The sequence below is a fragment of the Dasypus novemcinctus genome, chromosome 7 (assembly GCF_030445035.2).
Source record: "Dasypus novemcinctus isolate mDasNov1 chromosome 7, mDasNov1.1.hap2, whole genome shotgun sequence".
Lineage (NCBI taxonomy): Eukaryota > Metazoa > Chordata > Mammalia > Cingulata > Dasypodidae > Dasypus > Dasypus novemcinctus.
Window position 1 is genome coordinate 105,576,754 of NC_080679.1, and position 24,366 is coordinate 105,601,119.

General features: G+C 36.2%; 1 protein-coding gene across 50 annotated transcripts in view; it reads left to right on the top strand.

Moving 5' to 3' along the window:
* Positions 1-24,366, top strand: part of GTDC1 (glycosyltransferase like domain containing 1) — a 412,173-nt gene that overhangs the window by 97,966 nt on the left and 289,841 nt on the right. For 18 of the 50 annotated variants that reach the window (XM_058300993.2, XM_058300974.2, XM_058300987.2 and 15 more), the window contains 2 exons: positions 17,307-17,371; positions 21,578-21,781. In XM_058300993.2, the coding sequence (XP_058156976.1) occupies positions 21,603-21,781 (179 nt within the window). In that variant the 5' untranslated portion in view covers positions 17,307-17,371; positions 21,578-21,602. Of the gene's footprint in view, positions 1-8,101; positions 8,164-17,306; positions 17,466-18,157; positions 18,358-21,577; positions 21,782-24,366 lie in introns of all 50 variants that reach the window. The other 32 variants (XM_071216469.1, XM_071216464.1, XM_058300994.2 and 29 more) reach the window with 7 other exon arrangements.

Genomic DNA, 24,366 nt, shown 5'->3' on the forward strand with positions numbered 1-24,366 from the left:
TTGATTATAACATTCTGTGGTATGGGTCTATTTGGGTTTACCCTGTTTGGAATTCATTGAGTATCTTGGATGTGTATATTCATATTTATGTTAAATTTGGGAAGTTTTAGGCTATTGTTTCTTAGAATATACTGTCACGTTTTCTCTTTCTCCTTCTGGGACTATGAAAGTGTATATGTTGGTATGCTTGATGGTGTTCCACGGGTTTCTCAGGCTCTGCTCACTTTTCTTCATTCTTTCTTCTTTCTGCTCCTCAGACAGGGTGATTTCGATTGTCTTATCACCAGCTTCACTGATTCTTTCTTCTGTCAGCTCCAGTCTGCTGTTGAACCTCTCTTGGAGTTTGCAATTTCTGTAACTGTGGTCTTCCACTCTGTTTGCTTCTTTTTTATAATTTCTACCTCTCTGTTGATATTCTCTTTGTGTTGACCTATCATTTTCCTTATTTCCTTTAGTTCTTTGTCTGTGTTTTCCATTAGCTCTTTGACCATTTTTTTAAAAAGTCTTTGTCTGGTGTGTCCTAGGTCTGGTCTTCCTCATTGGTTGTTTTTATTACTTTAATCTCCTCCTTTGCTTGTACTGTCACTTCTTGTTTTTTTTTTTATGTTTTGTAATCTTTTGTTGAAACCTGGATATTTTGATGTTTTAATACTTTTAATGAGTTATCACTGAAATTTAGACTCTGAAGCATCTGTTTCTCAAGGTTGTATCCACCTAGTGTTATGATAGAGTTTTCCACGAATGCCAGAAACTAATGGGGGAAAAAAAAAGGAATAGAAGAAACATCTTTCCTAGTCTTTGCACAAGTAAAGTACACTTTCCTTCAGGGCTTCTAAACAATGAGTTTAGAGAATAGCTTCAGGCGAAAGTGTAGAGGCTCCCTGATCATTTCTGTTCCTGTGTCTTATCTTGGGTATGTGTGTGTGTCCCTAAGAATCCCCCCATTTACATTGTTTTGAATGTCCCCTCTTCCCCAGGAAACAGTTCTTCATGGTCTGGGGCACTGTATTGTATACCTTACAACCAGCAATCCCTTGCTGTGGGCATCATGACTTGGCTACACTCCCATAGCAGTCTGTAGATCTCTGGAGCTGCCTTGTACATGCAGAGCAGTTCTGGGATGGTGAGCCCCTCAGGCCACCACTAGACAGGTTGGGCCAGGCACACATGCTCCCATTATGTCCAGAAAGATTGTTCTGCTCCCTCTAGAACTGGAATCAGGAATTTGCACTGTGAGTGTGGGCCAGCTTAGAGCCAAGCCTGTGAGGGATGAAGGAGGGGCCAGCTAGGACACCAGGAGATCCCACCACTTTTAATTAGACTTTTTTCTCTATTGGGTCCTCACCCTGTTACTGTAGTCCTTTAACTGTTTTTGGAGTTTTGAGAAAGATATTTCTGTCAATTCTTGCTGGTTGTTCAAGGTTTCTGTGGGGGAACAGAGCTCTGAAGTGTCTCATTCTGCCATCTTGATCAGGGTGGGGCCCAGTACCAGTGTTTTTGTTGGGAACAAGTTATGCCATGAGTAAAGGATAAACATAATTTCTTTCTAACTCTTTCCATTGACTATTGTTTAAATAAAGATATTTTGTAGTACTTAATATGTTAAGATCTCAGTTTTTGAAAGAATAGGCAATTTGGATTTATTTATTCATAAGACAAAAAGAAGCCTTTTGATAATTTATATTGTTGGTCTTGATTTGCAAGAGAGTATTAGGAGATCTTTAGAAGCCTGATATTGCTAAGGGCCTATTAAATCTGAGGTGGCATTTTGGATATTTCTCCCTTTTATTTCTTAGAGTGACAGCTTCATACTTTTCCATACTCATGTACATGTTTCCACACAATAGAATTGCATGTCCAAAAGAAATCTCAAGAGGGAGGTCATCTTTCCATCTGCTTGCTTTGCTCCTGTCTTAGAAGAAAGAAGTTTACCCCTTCATTAAAAATCTCCAGAAGAAATGGCTCATACTAACTTGGTAGTGTCAATCAGTGCTTTACAACTCATCCGATGTCTAACCTAAATCTTCTCTGTTGTACTTCCATTCTATTTCCGTTACTTTTTATTTTATTTTATTTTTTTTCCATTTCGTTACTTTGACCTCAGAGGACAAAGTGAACAACTATCCACTGTCTCCCATACAACATCCCTATGTAGCACCATTTTAATAAATTCCTCCCTTTTCATTCATGGTGGAAGGGTTGTTAGTACCTTAATTACTAAAACAACCTGTGCATGGATAGAACTTATCTCAAAGCAGGGAATGTATTCAAGTGTCTGGAACTCAAATTTTCTATCTGAGCAGTTTATAGTCACTCTGAATAAAGGGATCCCTTTTAGCATTCAGAAGCAGTCCTAGGAGAGAGTTCCTAAATAATCACAATTTAGGCAAGATAATTTCTTAGATTTGCCCTCGGAATTGGATGTTGGCAGTCTCTTTTGACTTTTCAACTGCTCTTTGGGTTCTACTATTGGAACAACTAATTTATAGGCCAGTATTTTACACTTAAAAATATTGCATTTGAAATTTCAACCCTCTCTCACTGTCTTTATCTTTGTATTTGCAGTGCTTTGTGTGGTGTCAGGCCCACAGTAGGCATTTATTAAATATTTGTTAAATGGATTGTTTTTGTGGCCTCCAGTGCTTCCTAATGTAGGTATCACCGTGCTTTGCATCTCTCCATTATTTTATGCTGCCCAACAGGCACCCATACTTCATTTTTTGCTGTCTTTATCTTCTTAATGATTTAGACTTATTTGAATAGCTGAAAGCAATAGTAATGCCTGGACAATCCACTTTATGATGATGCCTTTTCAACGTAAGAATTTTCTCTCCCCTCCGCTGTGAGTACTGATTGTAGCCTATGGATGAGAATTCGGAACACTGTTAGTAAATGTCTGCTGTCTGCAAGATACTTTGCTTGAGTTGTGAATATATGCAAACCTGAATTGTATATCAATTTTGCAGCCAAGGAATTAATATCTGGTTGGGGAGACAGATGTATATATTATATAACTATGGTATAGCGGGGATTGTGATCATTGTTCTAATAGAGATATTAGCAAAGTTAGTGGTAGTACAGAGGAAGACGTGGTTAATTCTGACTGCCTGAAGGTGCCATGAGTGATTAGCTAATGCTTCACAAATGTGATGAAATTTCAGTGGAATCTTGAACTATATTCAGGATTTGATAGATGATGAAGATGAAAGGATTCAGGAAGAAGGAATAGCACAAGCATGGTGAGGAGTCTGTTGTGTTTGGGACAATAGAATGTCTGTGGGAGTGAAAGGAATGTGGCTACAGGTAGGGAAGGTTGTTGAAAGTGATACAGAAGGCCGGGGGCAGAAGGACTTGGAAGTAGGCCCTGACACCAGAGGCCTGGGGTAGTCAACTAAAAGTACTCTGGGTTGTCGATTTGCCCAGTCATGCAGTACTGTCCTGACACCCAGTAGAGGGTGCTTCTCTGGTTTTGAGCCTTCCTTCCACCTATATCATTTTGGCAGAACCATGGTCCACGCCTCTCTGCCCTCCACCTGGGAGATTAAGTATTTTAGCCTGAATTCTAGAAGGCAATTGGGACAAACAGGGTTGAATGGCTATTGAGTGAACCACAAGTATCTGCCACATTTCCTAACCTAACTCCTCTCTGTAGTTAGGTTCTTGGCCTTCTGTACTTTCTCGGCTCTTGGTTCATCTTTTTGAGTAGAACTTGCTAATCGTTCCTCTTTGAGACCCAGCTCAAATGTTTCACAACTTTTATCACTCTGTCTTGAAATTATATCCAGGCTTGAGGCCGGAAACTGTATTTGGGCATGAAAACACTTAGCATAATTTTTAGAAAGTAATTATTCAGTAAATCCTTGTTGAATAAAAGTTAGTTTACACTTTGCAGTGACACAGACCTTCCTACTGTCTGCACATGCCAAGTATGTTCCATCTCAGGGCCTTGCTGTGCCTGCTTCCTTGGAGGCTTTAGATCCAGATCTGTGTAGCTCTCTCCCCCTCTTCTTCTGGTTTCTGGTGAGATGCCATCTTATGAGTGAAGTGTTCTCTGACAACCCAATATATTGCCTCCCTTCAACCTCAGCCCTCAGCCATCCCTTTCCTCTGTTACCCTGTGTTGTTTTTCTTTATAGCACCTGCCACCATCTGACATACTTTTACTTGAGGATTGCCGTTCTTTGTCAACTAGAAATAAATTCCTTGTGATAATATGAACTTTTGTTGTCAGATTTATCCTTAAGCACCTGAAACAATGATGGGCACATAGTAGGCACAATAATTATTTGCTGAATGAATGAATGGTAAAGATCAGGAAGAAAAGGTTAATAAGCATTCATGTGCAGATCTGTTTAGGTTTAGGCAAGCCTTTGTACTGTTACAACTTTTATGATACCAATCATTAATATGACTCTCAGAAAATGAAAACAAATTTTATTTTCTGTAGATTGTGCCTGGGAAATCTAATTATGGATTAGTATTTGTTTTTAAAATATTTGAATGCCAAGCATATTCAGTCAGAAAACACTTTTATTATTCATGCCAGCTTAATTTTTAAGGCAGTGAAATGGAAGATTGTCATTTCAGTAAGCAACTTATTTTCATTTGTGCGAATGAAATATTTTGAATATTCTAATTGATTTTTGAAGATGGTTTTACAAGAAAATAATCCCTCTTTCCATATCTTATACATTTGCCTTTAAGATGGAAGGAAACTAGAAACAGGCTTGCTACAAATGAATTGAGTTTTGACAAATGCAAAGGAAATAGTGGTCAGTCAAGTCCCAGGCTAAAGGTACATTTTGGGTTACTGAAAACTAAAGAAGACTTGATTTTAAAAATCATTTTAGATGTATGTTTAAAGTTCGTAAAGACAGTCTAGACTAGGCTCAAGCTCATATTTTACTAGATTTTATTGCAAATTCACTTGGATATTTTTCCAGAAATCTTAAGCCTGTAATTTGGCAGTAAAAAGGTTGGTTATCAAATCGATCTGATTATATGGCTTCTAGTGACATGAGAATTCCCTTTTGGAAACCCATAAAAACTCATTTTTTTCTCACTATAAACTTTATCTGTCAGTTTTCTATAAGGTCAGAGTACTAATGTTGGAGGTGATCTGCTCAGGGACGGTGTCAGCAAGGTAGCCATAAAGTTAAAAAATGCCACATAGTGCTTTTCTAAGATGATTTCATTTTCATATCAAGTTAGTGATTATTTAAAATACGGAAACTCATGTATTGATAGGTTTATTCTTAGTGTTGCTTCAAATACACAAATGTTAGGTTTGCTTCAAATTTTTCTATTAACTTATTTCTGGTTTCTATTAGTATGCTTGTCTTTTCTGGAAGTATACCTTTAATGCTAAGATTTTTTTTTCTAGTTTTGTAAATTACATTTTTCAGAACAGAAGATTTTAAGAACAAAATACTATGGAAATGACTGGCCTGGAAAGCAATTTCAGGAAGAGAATTCTTTCTTTTTTTTTTTTTTCCTTTAATTATTTTTCCCCTCCCCCTTCCCTGCCCTGCTGTTTTTGCTGTCTGTGTCCATTTGCTGTGTGATCTTCTGTATCTATTTCTCTTTTTCTCCTCTTCTCGTCTTTCTTCTCTAGGATTTACTGGGATTCGATCCTGGGGACCTCTGATGTGTAGAGAGGTTTGCTGTCAATTGCATCACCTTAGTTCCTGGTCTTAGCTGTGCTTCAGTTGACTCTCCCCTTCCTCTCTGTTTTTTGTTGCGTCATCATTTTTTTTGTTGCGTCATCATCTTGCTTTGTGACTGACAAGGGCACTTGCTTACTGTGCGGGCACTTAGCTTGCTGTGGGGACACTCGGCTTGCCACACAAGCGCTGGCTCACCACGCAGGCACTCACATGGGCTGCGGCTTACCATGTGGGCACGCAGGTTGTCATGTGGGCACTTGTGCAGGCACTAGGCTCACTGTGTGGGCACTGGCTTACTGTGTGGGCACTGACTCACCACACAGGCACCAGCATGGACACTCGCTCTCTGCACAGGTACTTGGCTCACTGCATGGGCACTTGGCTCACCATGTGGTCACTGGCTTGCTGTGCAGGCATACTTTCTCTTCTTCTTCACCAGGAGGCCCCAGGGATTGAACCTGGGTCCTGCCATATGGTAGGCAGCAGCCTTATCACTTGAGCCATGTCTGCTTCCCAGAACTATTTCTTATTATTAGAAAATGAAATATGGTGCTTAAATGATTTTGAAAAGGTTTCACTTAAAAATACTTCATGAAGTCTGAGTTACTATTGTATAATATTTGTATGTATCTGTTCACATGTGGTATGTGTATAAATATGGAAAAGATCTGAGTGGTTATTAGAGGAGTCAGTCTTATACATACAGGACTATCTTATTAATTGAATAGCTAATCAGTTCCTTTCTTTTTTTCAACCTGTGTAACACATATGGATGATTATGTAATACCATTTTTCTGCTTTACCAATACAAGGTACTTCAAAAATTAAGTGTGAAAGTAGAAATTCATTTCAGTTATATTCACCTTGATAAAATATTTGCTCTAATTTCAAGACCCTTGCCTAATTATATAAAGCCTAAATTAATTTTGACATTTTTCTTGAACTTTAAAACTTTGAGGTTGTACTTTACTTCCCCATGTTCCTATTCAAAACTCTAAGTACCAAAATAGTATATTAGTTTCTAACACACACTGTCAAAGTACAGCTCCAGATTACTTATGTATAAATAAAGATCTTGATATGTTTACAATTACTTAATAACTCAAGTACATTTTTAATTAATTGGAAATTACTTTTATTTCACGCATTTAGGCAAACTGTATTTGCAAAACCAGATTATAGTGTTTGTGAATAGCTATAGCCCCATTAGTTTTAACCCTTGCTGATTAGTTTTTTAATAAGTTTCTTTATGGCAATAGTAGAATAATATGAAAATGACTTGCAAGCTCCTGGAGGGATGTAAGGTTTCAGTAATTGAAAAGTAGTTTGTTATTTCAAACAGTTTGGCCTCCTTCCCTAAAGTTAAGAAAAAATTTTCTTTTAACTGCAAGTTGAAAACACATTCAGTGAGGATAACTTGAAGAATAAAATGAAGCACAAAGAAAAAAACAAAATCACTCATAATTCTACCACAAGGATTATTTGTCTACCTGTGTGTGTTTACACATGCTTGTACTCTCTCATTTTTATGTGCATTTATTTATTTCATGCAATTTTATGAATGTTTTCTAGGCCAATAAATTTTTTTTTTCATTTTGTTTTTTGATTCTTAATCATTTACTCATGAGAGATCTCTTTTTGTTGGATATTTTGTCTCCAATTTTAGGCAAAGGCTTTGTGATAGACTGAATCATTTCTTTCACAAAAGACATGTTCACGTCCTAATCCTAAATCCTGTAGGTGAGAATCCATTTGTAAATAGTATATTTGAGTATGTTATTACTTAAGGTGAGGCCAGACTGAAGCAGGGTAGGTCTTAATCTAGTATGGCTAGAGTCCTTACAGGCAAAGAAAATTTGCATGCAGTCATTTGGTAGAAGCCAGAGACAGATCATCATGTGATGGAAGCAGAGATTGAGCCACCACCAGAATGCTACAGATTCTGGGAGAAAGCATGGCTTGTCAATATCTTGATTTTGGATTTCTAACTTCCAAAACTGTGAGACAATAAATTCCTATTATTTAAGGCAACCAGCCTGTATTTTTCTTAGCAGCCCTGGCAAACTAAGACTGGCTGCAGTCTTGACTCTCAGGGTTCCTAGATATTGCTGAATCAAAAGATATGCAGAGGAGTGGGTATAGCTCATTGGTTGAGCACCTGCTTCCCATGTATTAGGTCCCAGGTTCAATCCTTACTATCTCCTTTAAAAAAAAAAAGTGAATAGAGTTCTGAAGTTCAACATTTTTTTTGAAAGTGCAGTTTTTAAAAAGTGCAGTTTTCCAAACTTTTTGTATTTTTTTTTTTGTGGGAGGGCATTTTAATACTTCACAGAAGAGCACAGTTAGCCTTCTGCATTAGTAAAGTAGGTAGCAGCTTTCAGGCTATGTTTTTGGGAAGGTTCCTTTTAATTCTGTTCTCTTTATCTACTTTGCAGATGGCTGCGATTTCACCATCACCTTTTGCCTTCCTTGTTACATAGAGGTAGTCCTGTGAGAGGTAACACATAGCATGCTGACAGGCATTTGCTCTGAACAGTATGAAGGAACTTACCTGATCTTTTTGTATCTTGCAAATGAAGTTTAAAAGCAAGGCAGGGAAAAGGGACATTAGAGCATTAAGCAAGAGGAATGATAAAAGGAAACAAAGTATTCCTTTACTTCAGTTTCACTAACAGCAATAGAGCAACTAGTATATAAAATATCCGATATCATGTACCTAGTTTTAGGAGTTTAAGCTACAATTTTTCTGTAAAATGATTTAGCTGGTTGTTAATTGTGAATGCTAATTAGTCCAGTATAGATAGGGACTTATGGTTCCAGATATGGTACACATATATTTTGGATAGGGATGCAAGGGAGAATTAATGAACTCCTAAGAAATCTTATTCTACTTGAACACACTGTTTGCAAAGTATAAAATTACATTCTTAAGAGATGATGGGGATGCAAAATATGGATTTTGGGAGTTTGCAAAGAATAATTCTGCCCTGCAGGGTCTCTGCCTCATTAGACAAAATATTTATATCATCGGAATGTCTCCTTGAAAAATCAGTTGATAAAGAGATAATAATGACAGACAAGGCCACTAAATAGATAAGAGTCCTAGTGCTTGCTCCAATCAGGAAACATTGAGCTATTTCTGGTTATCTTGTAGTCAGTGGAAACTTGTATGTCAAATGATAGGGGCAAGGATGTACTTCCTTTGCAGGAACATTGATGAACAGTAGAGTTTCTAGAAATTATACACAGTTGTCTGTGTATACCTCTTCTTTATTCAACAGTTTGAATCCTAAATGTCTGCAGGATTTTAAAATCCCAGTCTATTATTACCATACTGACTTTTTCTTTTAATAGCAGGTAGCTAATAATATGCCTCTTGTGGTATTTAAAAACAGTGATACAGCTCTCATTACCACATCTATTAGCCCCAGCTTTAGTCAGCTCTGGTGTAAACTGGCTATCAGTACTTTTTTTAATTTAGCATTTAAGTCAGGGGTTCTTAACGAGGGGTCTGTGAGCTTGAATTGAAATTCAAAAAAACATTATTCTTGTGGGGATGTGTTGGTATGGGTGTGCTATTTATTAGATAATACACAGTATAGTATGGACCTAGTAAGGGGTCCATAGTTGTCAGCTGACTGGTAAAGGGTCCATGGAACAAAAATGGTTAAGAGTCCCTGATTTATAATCTCAACACCCTGTACAGTTTTTGTGGTGCCAGCTTCTTAAATAATCAGCAAATATTTTAGACCACTGGCAAACCCGAAGATTCTTTTTTTTAAGATTTTATTTATTTATTTATTTAATTTATTTATCTATCCCCTCTTCCCCCCCTTCTCTTTGCTCTTGTATCCATTTGCTGTGTGTTCTTCTGTGTCTGCTTGTATTCTTGGTGGCACTGAGAATCTGTGTCTCTTCTTTTTTTGTTGCATCATCTTGCTGTGTCAGCTTTCCATTTGTGCGGTGCCACTCCTGGGTGGGCTATGCTTTTTGCGTGGGGCGGTTCTCCTTGCAGGGAGCACTCCTTGCGCGTGGGGTTCCCCTGTGCGGGGGACACCCCTGCGTGGCATGGCATTCCTTTTGCATGGCAGCACTGCCCGTGGGCGGGCTAGGAGGTCCTGGGTTTGAACCCTGGACCATCTATATGGTAGGCGAATGCTCTATCAGTTGAACCACATCTGCTTCCCTGAAGATTCTTAAAAGACATACAGTGACTACCAGAAGAGTTGCTATAATAAATAAACAGAAGAAAATATACTTCTAATCCTACTTTGAATAAACTTCTGTATTTATGTAGAACTTTGGGAGTGGGTGAGGTATCACATAATATTTTAATTCAAACATCTTTAAAACATGGTTTTATTCATTTAGATCTTAAAGAGCAGATTTGAATCTGGCTTCATCTCATACTTCCTAATGCCAATTAAAATATATCTTACTGTGGGGTGATTTTCAATGATAGAAGATGAATATGAAAAATATTTAATGTGTCTAACATTGCTACTTTTAAGGATATCTACTTCTGGCCCTTTAGTCTTATATGGAAATTTCTCTTTCTTCTCCTAAATGTTTATCTGATATTCTTTTGCTTCCTGAGCCCCTAGGATTTTACATTTCTTTTTCGTTGATTTTCTAAGTGATAAATCAGATGGAGTTGTCAGATTATGTCCTTTTCATTTTTCATTGTAAGTGAGTAAATCCAGAACTTCATACTTAATGACTTAAAATTTTTTTTTTTTTAATTTTAAGCTCATCAAGGGAATGCTACCCATAGCTGCTTGGATTTTTGCACTTCAAATAGGAGATTGTGAATGTTTTTCTGTTAGTGTTTTAAAATTAACTGAAAATGTGATATGTGCTTCCTGCTTGGAGAGGAAAACTTCTCAACAACTTTTTCTTTAGTTAATAGGGATTAAGTTCTTAAAAGGTGTTAGAGTGAGATTCACTAGTGGCAGTATAGTTAAGAATCTGTTAGTCTTTTTATTTTAAACTCACTTGATGCATATCACTTGCTTGCAATAACTGAGTTGGAATTAAAAGTTGGCATAGAAGTCAATGTAGAGTAGTAGCAAGACAACTCTAATGTCCAATAGAAAATGCCAGTTTAGTGATTCAGCCAGTTGAATCCTTCCAGACCATAAACTTGACTGTTCTTGGGTTAAATATTTCTGTAGCATCCAGTCAGGTCAGGGAAGATAGTCTCTCATGGCATGAAACATGGCTTCTGACCCTTTAGCAGGGCTCTTGTTGTTTTCTAGTAAGATCTCACCTGTTTAGTTGGTGGTAGAATCTGTGCATCAAGTTCTATCTGTGAGAATAAATGGTAATTATTGGTTATTAAGAGCAATTATTTGCATTTGCCAGTAATAAAGGTCTTGGAGGAATTAGGAAGAAATTGTGAAGGTTAATGCTGAAGGCTTTATGGTTCATTGGCTCAACACACAGTTATTGAACACTTTTTGTTTGCTCAGTGTTAAAGATATAATGGTAAACAAGCTAGACCTGGTCATTGTCCTCATGGAACTTAATATCCAGTGGAGGATACAAGTATTAAATATTCACTTATGTAAATGTATCCTATATATGAAGATAAGTTCACAGAAATAGTACAGATTGTTACATGAAGGGGACCCTGACTTTATTTGATGGTGAGAATAGAGAATTATGAGATGAACTGAACGTAGCTACATGGCTGATCTCTTTATCTCCTACTGCAAATCTTTCCTAGCATACGGATCTTGGATATTGGTTTTCTTCCATTCTAGCCTTTATGGCCTATAATCCTATCAGGAGTGTCTGCCTGGAGTTCTGGGGTGAATGATAAGGCTTGTGGGATCAGAGGAGTGATGATTATACAGGACTCTGGAATGGCTCACAAGAAATTAGAACAAAATTTGAGTATTTACCATCCTACTATATGGCATTCTGTTTTATGTGACATCTGGAATTGGTAAATTTTGGGAGTTATTATTAAATATATAATTAATATGTTTGTTTTTTATAGTAAATTTTGTATTCATGTACATATAAAATATATACCACAATATATGATTTACATATTAATGGTTATTAAATATTTACATTTAATTCTAAAAGTCTGAAGATTTGAAAATGCAGGCATCGTTTACCTCTGTTGTAGCATGTGCCTGGGGTGAAGTCTAATGGGAAGAGATACGAATATGGGGTCAGAAGACCTGGATTTAAGATCTTGCTGTCACTAACTCTGATGTTGATATTCCCATTTCTTTCTCTATAAAAAGAGAAGGGTTTGAGGCCTCTGCTGGCGTTCCTTCCACCTTTGTTTCTGTAATATGCCTTTAGTTTTCTAATTGGGTATCCATAGCCATATGCACTGGATAGCCCAACCCCACCCTCACCTCCCCACCCGAACTTGTTATTGTCCATTTCAAGAGGTGGGAGTCTTGGAGAAATGCCTTCTTAGGAAACAAAAATACATTATTCGTCCTGTAAAACTTTTATAAAATAAATAATCATTGGCAGAGAGTATTTTAAAAATGCCCCTTTTCTTCCCTGTTAAAATCTTAACTACTAAGTGTGGAATGGGATCTCCAGATTGATGGTGAAGGAAATGGCTTCTCATCCAGCTTCCACTTCTAGTATTAAATTAGGATGATAAAAGATCAAACATTGTAAAAAATTGCAGGTAATTTTCAAAATTGATGGATCTCACAGATAATCTCTCAGACCGTGAAACTTGCTTTGGTCTAGAATTCAGTTGTTTATGCTGTTACTTCCATTACTTTAGTCATCATTACTTTTATTCTATCAGTAGGTTAAGATGAACACACACCTGCATGAAAAAGTGCTTATTATTATTTCCCATAATGTCTGATTTCTGGAAAAAGAAGGAAAAAAGTATCTATATCAGTATTTGAAAGAGAACATAAAATATTTTCAGATATACTTGAGGCTTGACTAAGTTTAGACTTCAGGAATAATGGTACATCGTTAGTACAGTATAGTGTTGCCTGACACTTGTTTGCTGAGAACGTTTTAAGTGAAAGCATTGTCATTTTAAAGGCAGAATCAATTTTTTTTATGTCCCCCTGATTTTCAGTTAAGCGCCTCAAAAACTTAGTGACATATACTATGCACCGGGTCCTGGAAATAGAGTGAAACATGTATAATGATAACTGCACAGTCTAGATTGGAAGACATGTTCAACTTCTGGGAAAGGCTTCATAGAATTGGTGATTGAGGAGCACAGATTTTCAGACAGGTTTACCAGGGAGACATGAAGAGAAGCTTATGGGAGCAGAGAGATAAAGGGTATGAAACCATAGAGGAGCAAAGCAGTTAGTTATGTGAGTGTGGGTGCTTGGTATTGCTACAGTGCAGAGTCTGCGGAAGTGAGTGAAGAGCGATTAAAGTGTGGGAGAAAGCAAAGTGGGACTGTGGTGAAGATGAAGGAAGGGGGCCAGAAAATGAAGGTTTTCACTGCCATGTATAGGACCTTAGATTTTTCCTTAGGTGTTGGAGACTGAAGGTTTTTTGAGCATGTCATTACATGATCAGATTTGCATTCTGGAAAGATTATTTATGGCTAGCTTCAGGAGAATGGTGTGGTGGGAACAACATTGTATCACAGCCTGGAGGCCAGGTTCAAGGGTAATGCAGTAGCTCAAAAGAGTGATGAGATGATTTTCTGGTGATTCATAAATAAGCTGCCACTTTAAAAAATGTCAGTAAATTGAAACTATATTTAGTATTCAGTAGAACTAATTCACTGCTACTTTTGTAGTTTGAAGTTATTCATGAAATTAATAGCAATGAAAAATTGAAAAAGAATTTGTGTTTTGTTAGTGAAATTAATCCAGTAAACTTTTCACAAAAAACTCATAGTTATAATTTAGCTATAGGATGAGGACTATAACTGTACAATAATGTGAATTAATATATTTGTTATATATATATATATACACACACACACACACACATCTAGTTATCTGTGGAGACTGTGCATGTTTGAAAACAAGTGAATGATGTTGTAGTGCCTGGTTCTTGGTAAATACTCAGTAAATATTTGTTCAGTTTGCATTTGATAACTTGATGTAACCAAAAGTTTGTATTAACTCGAGTCATGGAATAAGTGACTGATAACTTTCAAACAGAAAGTTACATCCCATATTGGAAAAGACCAATGATATTTGTCAGGAAAAACTAAATAGCCATATATGCATGTAAGATTATGGCTTTGAAAAGAGCATATACTTAAGGATCATTGCAAATCATATAATTGGAACAGCACATTTGAAAATAACTTTAAATTGTCTCACAAACAGTATGGCGTATTACTCTTCTTACCAAATCTTGCTTTTGTTGCGTAGATCCTTAGGTTTTATTTGTCACAACAAGAAACAAAAGTCAGAGTTGAAAAAATTAAACATCCATGCCATCATGTTATAAAATATTGGAGTACTACCTCTTTTTCCATATGAAACCTTAATGTTGTTATTTAAGTACACAAATTAGTATTACAAGTTATCATAAATGTTAAGTTGTATGACCCATAATCAAATAATGGAATAACAATCAGTTTCCTTTACATGTTATCTGCAGTTCAAACTAATGTTTAGGAATCTGATTCATTCCTTAATGCTACCCAAGCTTTCTTTAATTATGTAGAATATTTTCAGTATATAAAGTTTTAGGATTGTAATTATTTTTACTGAATTTTGTGCCAGATTGTATTGAAATTTTAGGGATTAGGGCAAATTTGCTATGTCTTATTTTTGTAGAAAGAGTAAAAAAAACAACTTTTTAGTGATATCTGTTTAACTTCTCTCTCTTTTTTCCTTATGCTATGATTGAATGTAGTCTATTTACTTTGAGAAAAATTTTTTGGCAAAATTTATTTTTACTTCATGCTAACCTTTAATAGGTCTCTTAGGAGAATCAACAGTGACATATGTTTCAAAGCAGAAATCTTTTCACACTTATTTTTTACTATTTAATGAGATTTCAGGTATATTTTAACATCTGGGGTTTCCCTATGAATCATTGAAATAAGTGAGTGGGTTGGAAGATAATACTAACTTTTCTCAGTATTGCCCTATGTCACTCTGCTTGGTTATTGGTTTACTCTGCTTTTCAAATAGAACCTGGCTGTGTTAGTGGGTGGAGGTTCAGAAGGGAGTGGGGGGAAGGGGTCAGTAAGAAAATACCAGGTAAATCTTTGATGACCTATTGGGAAATCCTACTCTCAAACTCTACTTTCCCTCAACTTAAAGCCTTTAATGTTTAAATTTACTATTCTTTTTTAGTTTAGTTTAGTTTTGTTTTTGCTATGCCGAGCTTAACTTTTTCAAATACTGTGTATGGGCACATAGACAATGGATTTTTACCAGTTGATTCAAGTATAAGGTATCAAGCCTTGCATGAATAAGCCTGTGGAGCAGTTTCTTGTGTGTGTGGGATTAAAGCCGTTAAAATCATCATCACTGAAACATTCCATTCTACAACTAGTAGCAGTAAGGTATCCGAAATGTAGTAACACTTCCTCTGATTTAAAATTATTACTTGGTATTTGGTTGGAAATTTTTTGAATATTATAGGTAACTGAGGTGAGATCATAGATGAGGGCTAAACATGGGTTTCTGATATGACTTAGATTAATTTTTTTAAAAACCTACAAAAACCCTACATGATGTATTTATACTTAGCATGCTGTTTTCAATAAATCAATGGCATATTGCAAGTTTTTTATGTCCATACTGTTAAAAAAATTCCCAACTGTCAATGGTGGAGGAGGTAGACAAAAATGTAGTTCACCTTGAAAATGATCATGGCTCAAGGAATAAAGAAATTGGGTCAAACCCAAAATAAATGCAGATAGAATGCAAAAAATTTTAATAAAAAATTTAAAATTTTTACAGCATTGGTGTCAGACTAATTTTGTTTTCTGTGCTCTTATCAATGCATTATTAGTTTTTAAGGGTCAGGGTGCTAATTGGCAGTCTCCCATTTTGGCATAATGTTTGAATGAAATATTGTTGTGGTTTTTTACCCTGTATCTCCTTTCTATTGTAATTATAAATTTTTAGAAAGGCAGATTTTTTATTTTTAATTTTTAGGTACTGGGGCCGGGAATTGAATCTGGGAACTCATATATGGGAAGCTGGTGTTCAACCACTGGGCCTCATTGGTTCTCCTGAGTTGGTTTTTTCATTTGTTTGCTTATTTTTTTTCTTTTTAGGAGGCACCAGTGACCAAACCCAGGACCTCTCATTGGGAAGCAGATGCTCAACCATTTGAGCCACATCTGCTTACAGATAATTCTTAAATAGATACATTTTTACCTTATGGGTGATCTTAAAAGGAATTTGAAATGATATTAAAAGTCCTATGCTATAGCTATACTTTGACTCATTTTATATTGCCATATTTAGTGTGTAGCATTTAACCATGTATCATCAAATCATAGTATTGATAATGAATTAAATATTCATAAAGCTTTAATAGTATAGTAGATTTTCATTCATCTGCCATCATTTGGGGAACAAAATGTGCTGAAGAAATGATTTTTTTTTAACTCAAGCTTCCTTGTTTAAGCAGAAAAACTTAAAAGTTATTAAAAATTTATCTAGAATATTTTATATGCTCTTTTAGTGAGCAAGAATTAATTGTCCATTTACTCTTTTCTTAATGTCATAATATTATCATTTCTAGTGTAATACAGAAAGAATGTTAGTATCCCTTTTTGGTAATGGTTGGTGGTGATGATAGCACAACACTGTGAATATAGTTAACAGTACTGAATTGTATACTTGAAAGTGATTAAAATGGGAAGTTTTATGTTGTATATATGTTGCCAGAAAAAAATAAAAATAAAACCCATAAAACTGTACAACACAAAGAGTGACCCCTAATGTAAACTATGGACTGAAGTTAATAATATAATAATATTGGTTTATCAGTTGTAGCAAAGGTGTCACCCTCATACCAAATGTTAATAATAGGGAAAATATCGGGGGGGGGGGCGCATTCTGTACTTTCTGCATGGTTTTTCTGTAAACTTAAAACTGCTCTACTACTAATAAAAAGAACAAATCATTTTACAAAAAAAAAGTTTCACCCCTAATTCTAATACACATAGTAAGTCTAAAGTAAATCAGTGTTTAGGTTGTGCTGATGGCTTAATAGTTTCACAGACTCAGGCACCTATATAAGAAATCTTGTTGTGTTTAGGCTTATATGCCATCTTTCAGCAGATAACCTGATAATAAGCCCTGTTGCTGCTACCCCCAAGTGCTCACTTCCTTGTACCACTGCTAGTGGTGCAAAAATGGCTGTACATCATTTACTTCACGTGCTTATGAGCATCTGTGGTCTCAGGGAGCCCACCTGCAGTTTCCTGTGATTATTGCTAAAATGGCTAAATAGTGTATTCCCTTTATATTTTAGCTAATTTCACCATAAAAGCAAAAATTCTTTGTAACAAAGTATTTCATTCAAGCTCACACTTCCTTGTTTCAAGCAGTTTTCTCAAACAAAACTCAAGCACAGTGAAAGTATTTGAACCATTCTTTAATGTGTTTTAATGACATTGAGTTTGAATCTTATATTTAAAATTAGCTTTCCCTCTTTTGCTGTATCTAATGGAAATCATCTTTATTTCAGGTTGCGCTTCAAGAAGACTATAGGGAAGAACACATTTTCTTCTTGCCACAGAAGTTGCAATAGAAGTAAGTGGGGAGCTGCCAGGATATGTCTGTCTCCACAAAACAAGCAGAACAAATTTCCATGAATCAAAGCCACTAAGTATAGTTTTCAGCGATGGTAAGACATAGTTACTTTCCCTAGAAAAATACCCAATGTGCAGGCACACCCATTGGCCACCAGAAAAATGCCCAAGTAAACCCTAGTTTAAACCTGTACATTTCAGTCTTCCTACTGAGCTATTAAAAGGGTGGATATGTACTATAGTTATAATCTCGTTTTCCCCTTTTCTATTTTTCGACCTCCCACATGCTTAGTATTCAGTTCTGCTTACTGAGTGTCTTCAATCTACAGCAGTACCTACACATATGCCTCCACAGTGGCTCATGGTTTGCAGATAACTTGTGATATAGACCTATAAGAAACTATAAAATATAAGGCATGATATGTGCTCTAGATTAATCAAGATAAAGGGCAGAGTAATGCAGAATTAGAAAGCAATTATTTTTTTCTATTACTGATATTGTTTCTCTAAGGTTATAAATGAAATATTTTTTACAGTGGTTTATATCACCTTCCATCATGTGGGGATATATCTCAGGTCATTTTCACTAGAGCCTTTTAGAGACCTTTTGAGGATCTACATGGCATATGCATCTTAGCATGATTAGGTCAGAGAAAATTAAGTAAGATAATAGATATCTGTGATCAAGTAAGCAAATTAACATTAAACTGCTTTTATTATGTTTCTCTTGAAACCTCTGTTATAATTTTCAAAATTACCTTTTATTGGTCTCCTGGTTACTCTCTAGAGGTTTCCATCATTTGAAGGATTAATGACGACCACTCTGTTGAACTTGGAAGTATCTTGTTAATTTATTGAACACTGCATTATTGAACACTGCATTTGAGCCTTCAGCTGGCCTGAAAAATTTGAATTCTAGATATCTCAGCCTTTGAACTAATTTCTTACCCACAAAACCTGAGGGACTCCCAAAATCACAGTCAAAAGGTAAGCTGCTGATGAGGATTTGGACAACACCCGCTGCATTTGAAATGCACATGTATGCCCACCTTTCCCATATCATGATCTATCTGAGTGGTAGCTAGGGCTTGTAGTACTTTCCTGGGGCTGCTGTAAAAAAGTACCACAAACTTTGTGGCTTAAAACAATAGAAATTTATTCTCTTATGGTTCTGGAGGCAAGACATCTGAAATCAAGGTGTCTACAGGGCCATACTCTCTTTTCTAGCTTCTGGCCATCTTTGACATTTCTTGGTGTCCTAGGAGAGATGCATATGTGTGTCTGTGTCCAAATTTTATTTTCCTTATAATGATGCCAGTTCTTAGATAAGGACCCATCCTCATCCATTATGACCTCTTCTTAACTTGACTGCAAAGACCCTATTTCCAAATAGAGTCACATTCACAGATTCTTGGTTGACAACCCAGTACAAGGGCTATGATTAAGAATTACTGAATTGGGAAACGAACTTGGCCCAGTGGTTAGGGCGTTTCTCTACCACATGGGAGGTCCGCGGTTCAAACCCCGGGCCTCCTTGACCCATGTGGAGCTGGCCCATGCGCAGTGCTGATGCGCGCAAGGAGTGCCGTACCACGCAGGGTTGTCCCCCGCATAGGGGAGCCCCACACGCAAAGAGTGCGCCCCATAAGGAGAGCTGTCCAGCGCAAAAGAAAGTGCAGCCTGCCTAAGAATGGCGCCACCCACATGGAGAGCTGACACAACAAGATGACACAACAAAAAGAGACACAGATTCCCGTGCCACTGACAACAACAGAAGAAGCAGACAAAGAAACAAGACACAGCAAATAGACACAGAAAATAGACAACTGGGGTGGGGGTGGGGGAGGGGAGAGAAATAAATAAATAAATCTTTAAAAAAATAAAAGAATTACTGAATTTAAAGTGCTGTAGGATTCTAAGATATTCTCTTTCCTTAAGTAGGATAATTTATACTAAGAATGAGAGAGGTTAAATACTTTATTACTGTATGTAAGCTACTATGCTTCACATGTATTATCTTCACAATGCATCTCTGAGGTTAGTACTGTTATCCCAATTTTAGAGAAGAAGAGACTGAGTCCTATAAAATTAGGGAACTTTTCCAAGGTCATACAGCTAGTAAGTGACAGCCGAGGTTCAAATTTGAATGTCCCTGACCCCAGGGTTCATGTCTTTTCCAATTGGGGAACACTGACTCTTATTTTTACATATGAGTGAAGTATATACATACTTTATTTTTTCCTCCAAAATGTTCATTGAAAGACTCAGCATATTGGGGTGCTGATGCAAAATATCAGTAATCTGTTGGCTTATATAAGGGGTATTTATTTGGGTTAGAAGCTTACAGTTTCTAGGCCATAAAGTGTGTTACTTCCCTCACCAAAGTCTGTTACCACCTGTTGCAGCAAGATATCTACTGACATCTGCAAGCGTATAGGCTTCCTCTCCATCTTAAGGTTCTGTGGCCCCAGCTTCTTCCAGTATCAGCTATCAGCTTGGATTAAGTCTCATCTCTCTCTCGAGGCTCTTTTCTCTCAAGGCTTAGCTGCTCTGCTCTCTCCACAAGGCCAGCTGTAAACTACCAGGCAAACAGCTCATCTCTCTTCTGGGTTCTTTACAGTGTCTAATGGAGCCTTCTCTCTTTCCTCACATGTCTGCTTCTCTGTGTATTTACTTCCCTGGGCTCCAGGATCAAAATTCCAGCTTCTCTCCTCTGCGGTTTTCTCTGTGAGCGCCCGCCCACCAAGGGAGCAGGAGTGCAATGTCTTACTGATGAGGCCCAATCAAAACCTTCATCATTATTTAATCAAGTAAAAGTGAAATCTCTGAATCCAATACAATCAAACATACCCAGAGGAACAGACCAATTTACAAACATAATCCAGTATCTATTTTTGGAATTCATAAATAATACCAAACTGCTACACTCAGACATCAAGAAGTTAACTGCTTCTGCTCAACCATTTCTTTGAGAACTGTTTGAGACATTTTGCCATGAAATACCATGTAAGCGATGTTGCTTGGAACAGGATGAAGTGCAGTTTTATTAATGAAGAGCATCATTGACTGATTGAGACTAATAATATTGTTGAATAATAATGTTAAGAAGAAAAGTAATAGGGTGTTTAATAAGTGGTATTTATTTGAGTCCTAAAGGAAAATTCAAACATCTGGAATATTTATAAACAGTATAATACAGAGTGCTTTTTCTCTCTTATTTCTAATAGAAATAGCATATACCTTGAAAGGTATAAAAACTTTTTACATTTATACGTATCTTTTTATGTCACTGAGCACATTAACGAAAATCATACCTTTAAAATTAAAATTGCTTGATAGCCAGTTCTCCTGTGAAATTTCATCCTATCTTTAATAACCCCATTATTGCTACTTAATCTCTCTTAATGGGCTCATTGTTTAAAGAATGATTGTTGAAACCGTGCCAGTTCACAGGCATACATTTTTACTCTACTGTTTTGGTGTTCCTTTGGGCGTGAGATAATGACAATTGTGGGGAAGGGATCAAGGTATGTGCAGTGTCCCAAGAAATTGTATTCTAAGATTTTTCAACACTGGAGAGTGGAGACTTTACTCGCTCACCAGTATCATAATTTGAATGTTTCATTCTTCTAAATATGAATATGGATTAATTGGAGTACTGAAGGCTGGTGAATTTAAAGATTGGTTAATATAGAATTATAAAATCATTAATATGAGAATTTCTGAACTGGAAAGAACTTTACAAATGAAGAACTCTTGGAGTGGAAGTCTTGGTTAAGAAATGAGTTAAATGGCTGTCCAAGACAGAATCACTAAGTCAGGTAGGATCTGAGGTTACTAAACCATGGTGGTTGTAATTCCAACTAGGAAGTGAGTGATCACAGTGGTAGAGGACTTTAAACTTCCTTAAATAGGAGAAAAATACCCGAATAGTACTTAAAGGTATGAAGAAAACAGAAATCAGAAAAATAAAACAACTTTATTTTCTCTTATTAGCATAAAGTAAAAATACTTGATTACAAAAATATAAACCTTAGATTCTATATACACTTTTACAAAAATTGGGATAAGCTTATTTTAAATAAATAAAATATGACTGAAATTATTTGTTTTCTCTCTATCAGAGCCTAAATATTAAGTGTCTTATATATACTTATACATATTTGAATATATATATATATATAAAATTTTTTTGCTTGTTATCTAGAATCTGTGAAAGTTTGAAAGGACCAATGAGTATTCTCATCATTGAGGCATTCTATGGAGGGTCCCATAGACAGCTGGTAGATCTGCTCCATGAAGAGTTAGCAGACTGCGTCCTTTATACCCTTCCTGCAAAGAAATGGCATTGGAGAGCACGGACCTCGGCTTTATACTTCTCTCAGAATGTTCCCATCAGTGAACATTACAGGTAATTAGCACTCAGGAGACATCCTCAGCTTGTTTTTAATGTTCCTGTTACTTCTCTATTGGTATCTTTGAAACCTCCCAACTCTGGAATTGGCCATCAGTACTATGGTACATATTCGTTTAGAGAGAGCAGAGCAGTGGAGTATACGGATCCTCTGAAGACACCTAGTCAACAAATAAGTGGCTTAATTTAGTATGTATATGCCTTTTTATATTTGTTTTGTGATTTTTGGTCTGAGATCAGAGTTGATCTTGGACTCCTTGGTTTTTTTATTTGTTTGTTTTGTTTTCTTTTGTTTTGTTTTGTAATTTAGTCTCCAATACCTCCTTTAGTAAATTATGCTGTTTTAGTTCAGTTTTTTCTATCTGCTATATACTAGGAGCTCAGGTTATGAACAAATTATGTATCTTCACAGGTTTTAAAGACTATTAAGGTAAAGATCGATGTACAAGTGCAATGAGAGTATGTAAGATGGAGAAGTTGATTTTGATTAACAAATTGGAGATGGCTTTTATAATGCTGGTAACCTCTGACTTGTTCTTGAATGATGAGTAGATTTCAGGAGCACAGACCTTGATTCTGAATTACTCTAATTTATGAGGAAGTGAGAATTAGGATCTGTCTATTAGAAAGTGTTATATGGGACGTGCTGAAAAGATAGGTGAGAAACACCTGTTACATTTTTAAGATACACCTAGAATGGAATCTCCCTACAGGTCTCTACTCCTTATTCTTCATTTGTTATAAGTTATCGTATGTTTCGTGATTGTTAAATAGTGGAAAATTTTCTTGCTGTGGTTTACATACTGGCTGTCCTTGCAATTCTGGGGACACCACTGGGTAGAACTGCATTGGTTCAGGCAGGAATGGGGCGTGCCAGCCTGATAATTAATGGAGTTAGAGTAGACCGGTTGTTAGGGGAGGGGCATGTTGTAGGTCTCAGTGCTCACCTTGGCTTCACCTGCCATACTTATCTGCTCTTTCTAAGGTGGAACAGCCACAAGGGAGAAAGCAGCTTGTGATTTAAATTTTGGTTGCTGTACTTAATAATTTGGGGGATTCATATAATAACCCATTTAGTGTCTGAAAAGTGTGCATCATCTCTGAGAGTTCAGGTTGTCACATAGAGTAACAGCGTTCAAGTCACATTGCTTGAGATTTTAAAGGTAAAATGCTGTTTTGGTACATATTGAGAATTTTGTAATTTTCAAATCTAAAATGTCTCCTTCCTGATGTAAATTAATGTTCTATATTCTGATATCAATAAGTGAATATTATTCATTGACTAATAGTATGAGAAATTTCAGTGAGTATACAAATATAAAGTTTTGAAAGGCAATGATAATACTATTACTGTGTTAAAATAGGGCTGTTTAGGGTTGCTTTCACATCACAATTAATTGCGTTTTCTAAGCACCAATCGTATTATATTGCATAAGGTCAAGTAATTCAGTTGACTTTATGGTACATTTTCATTTAACATTACCATTCTGTATAAAAATGTCTGCAGTGATTTGAGCATTGCAGTGAACCTTTTCTGTATCTGCTGTTTGTTTTCATTTTGATTAGGCAGTTTCTCAGAATCAAATTATTGTTATCACAGATATATATAATGTGGATAGCATGTGAACTCTTCTGTGTACATGGTTTTCCACCCCCTTTGAGGCCTGAGCATTTGAAGATAGTCACCACAGTGGTCTTTGAAGCCCTCTTATTTGGGAGGTGGATTTTTGAAAAATGGTGATGTTAGATTTCATTCTCTCATAGCTATACCCTTCAATGCCTAACAGTTGGATCTATGATCTTTCAAGGTCACCCATTTAAGCTCTGCAGTTAACTGTATTAATCTAATCAGACTCCACCCACAGGCATACCTCACAAGTTTAACTTACAGTTATATCCGGCCATTGATAGCATATCTACTCTTTACCAAATAACTTCTATCACATACTTTTGGAAAAATAGCAGCAGTTTAAAAACTTATACTAGTTAAAAAAATATATGCTCACCCAGTCAATCCTATGTTGAAGTGCAAGAATCACCTGAGTAATCTGATCTCTTTGAAGACTTATTTATGTTTAAAGTTTTTGCTTTCCAGTTACATATTTTATTTATACATTTGGCAAACGAAATCATCAAAATTCAAGTAAGTAAAAGGATAAAGCACAAATATTGCCAACAATGCAAAATTACTCTGAACAAGTAAGAATGTGTCTGCTGGGAAAGACCTTGCACGGAGGTGCATACTTTAGTTTTTTCAGCTTCTATACGTATAGTTATTGGTGCAAGCTTGTTATCCGGAAACTATTTTATTAGTAAAAGAAACTTCGGCCTAATTAGTTTAGTTCTACTTTACCTTTACAGCTAAAAGAATATATCATGATTCACTGTAAAGCTGTTCAATTTTATTTGAGATTATAAAATCATAACAGATTCTCTTTCTCAAAAGTAGTCAGTAATTATTGTAATTTTTAGGGTATATTAAAGCCTTGACTTGTGGAAACTTCACAAGGTGCAGACAAATGGTTCTCGGATAGGGCATGCGAGAGGGCCTTAAATTGTTTGTTCTGTATTGCATGAGTCAT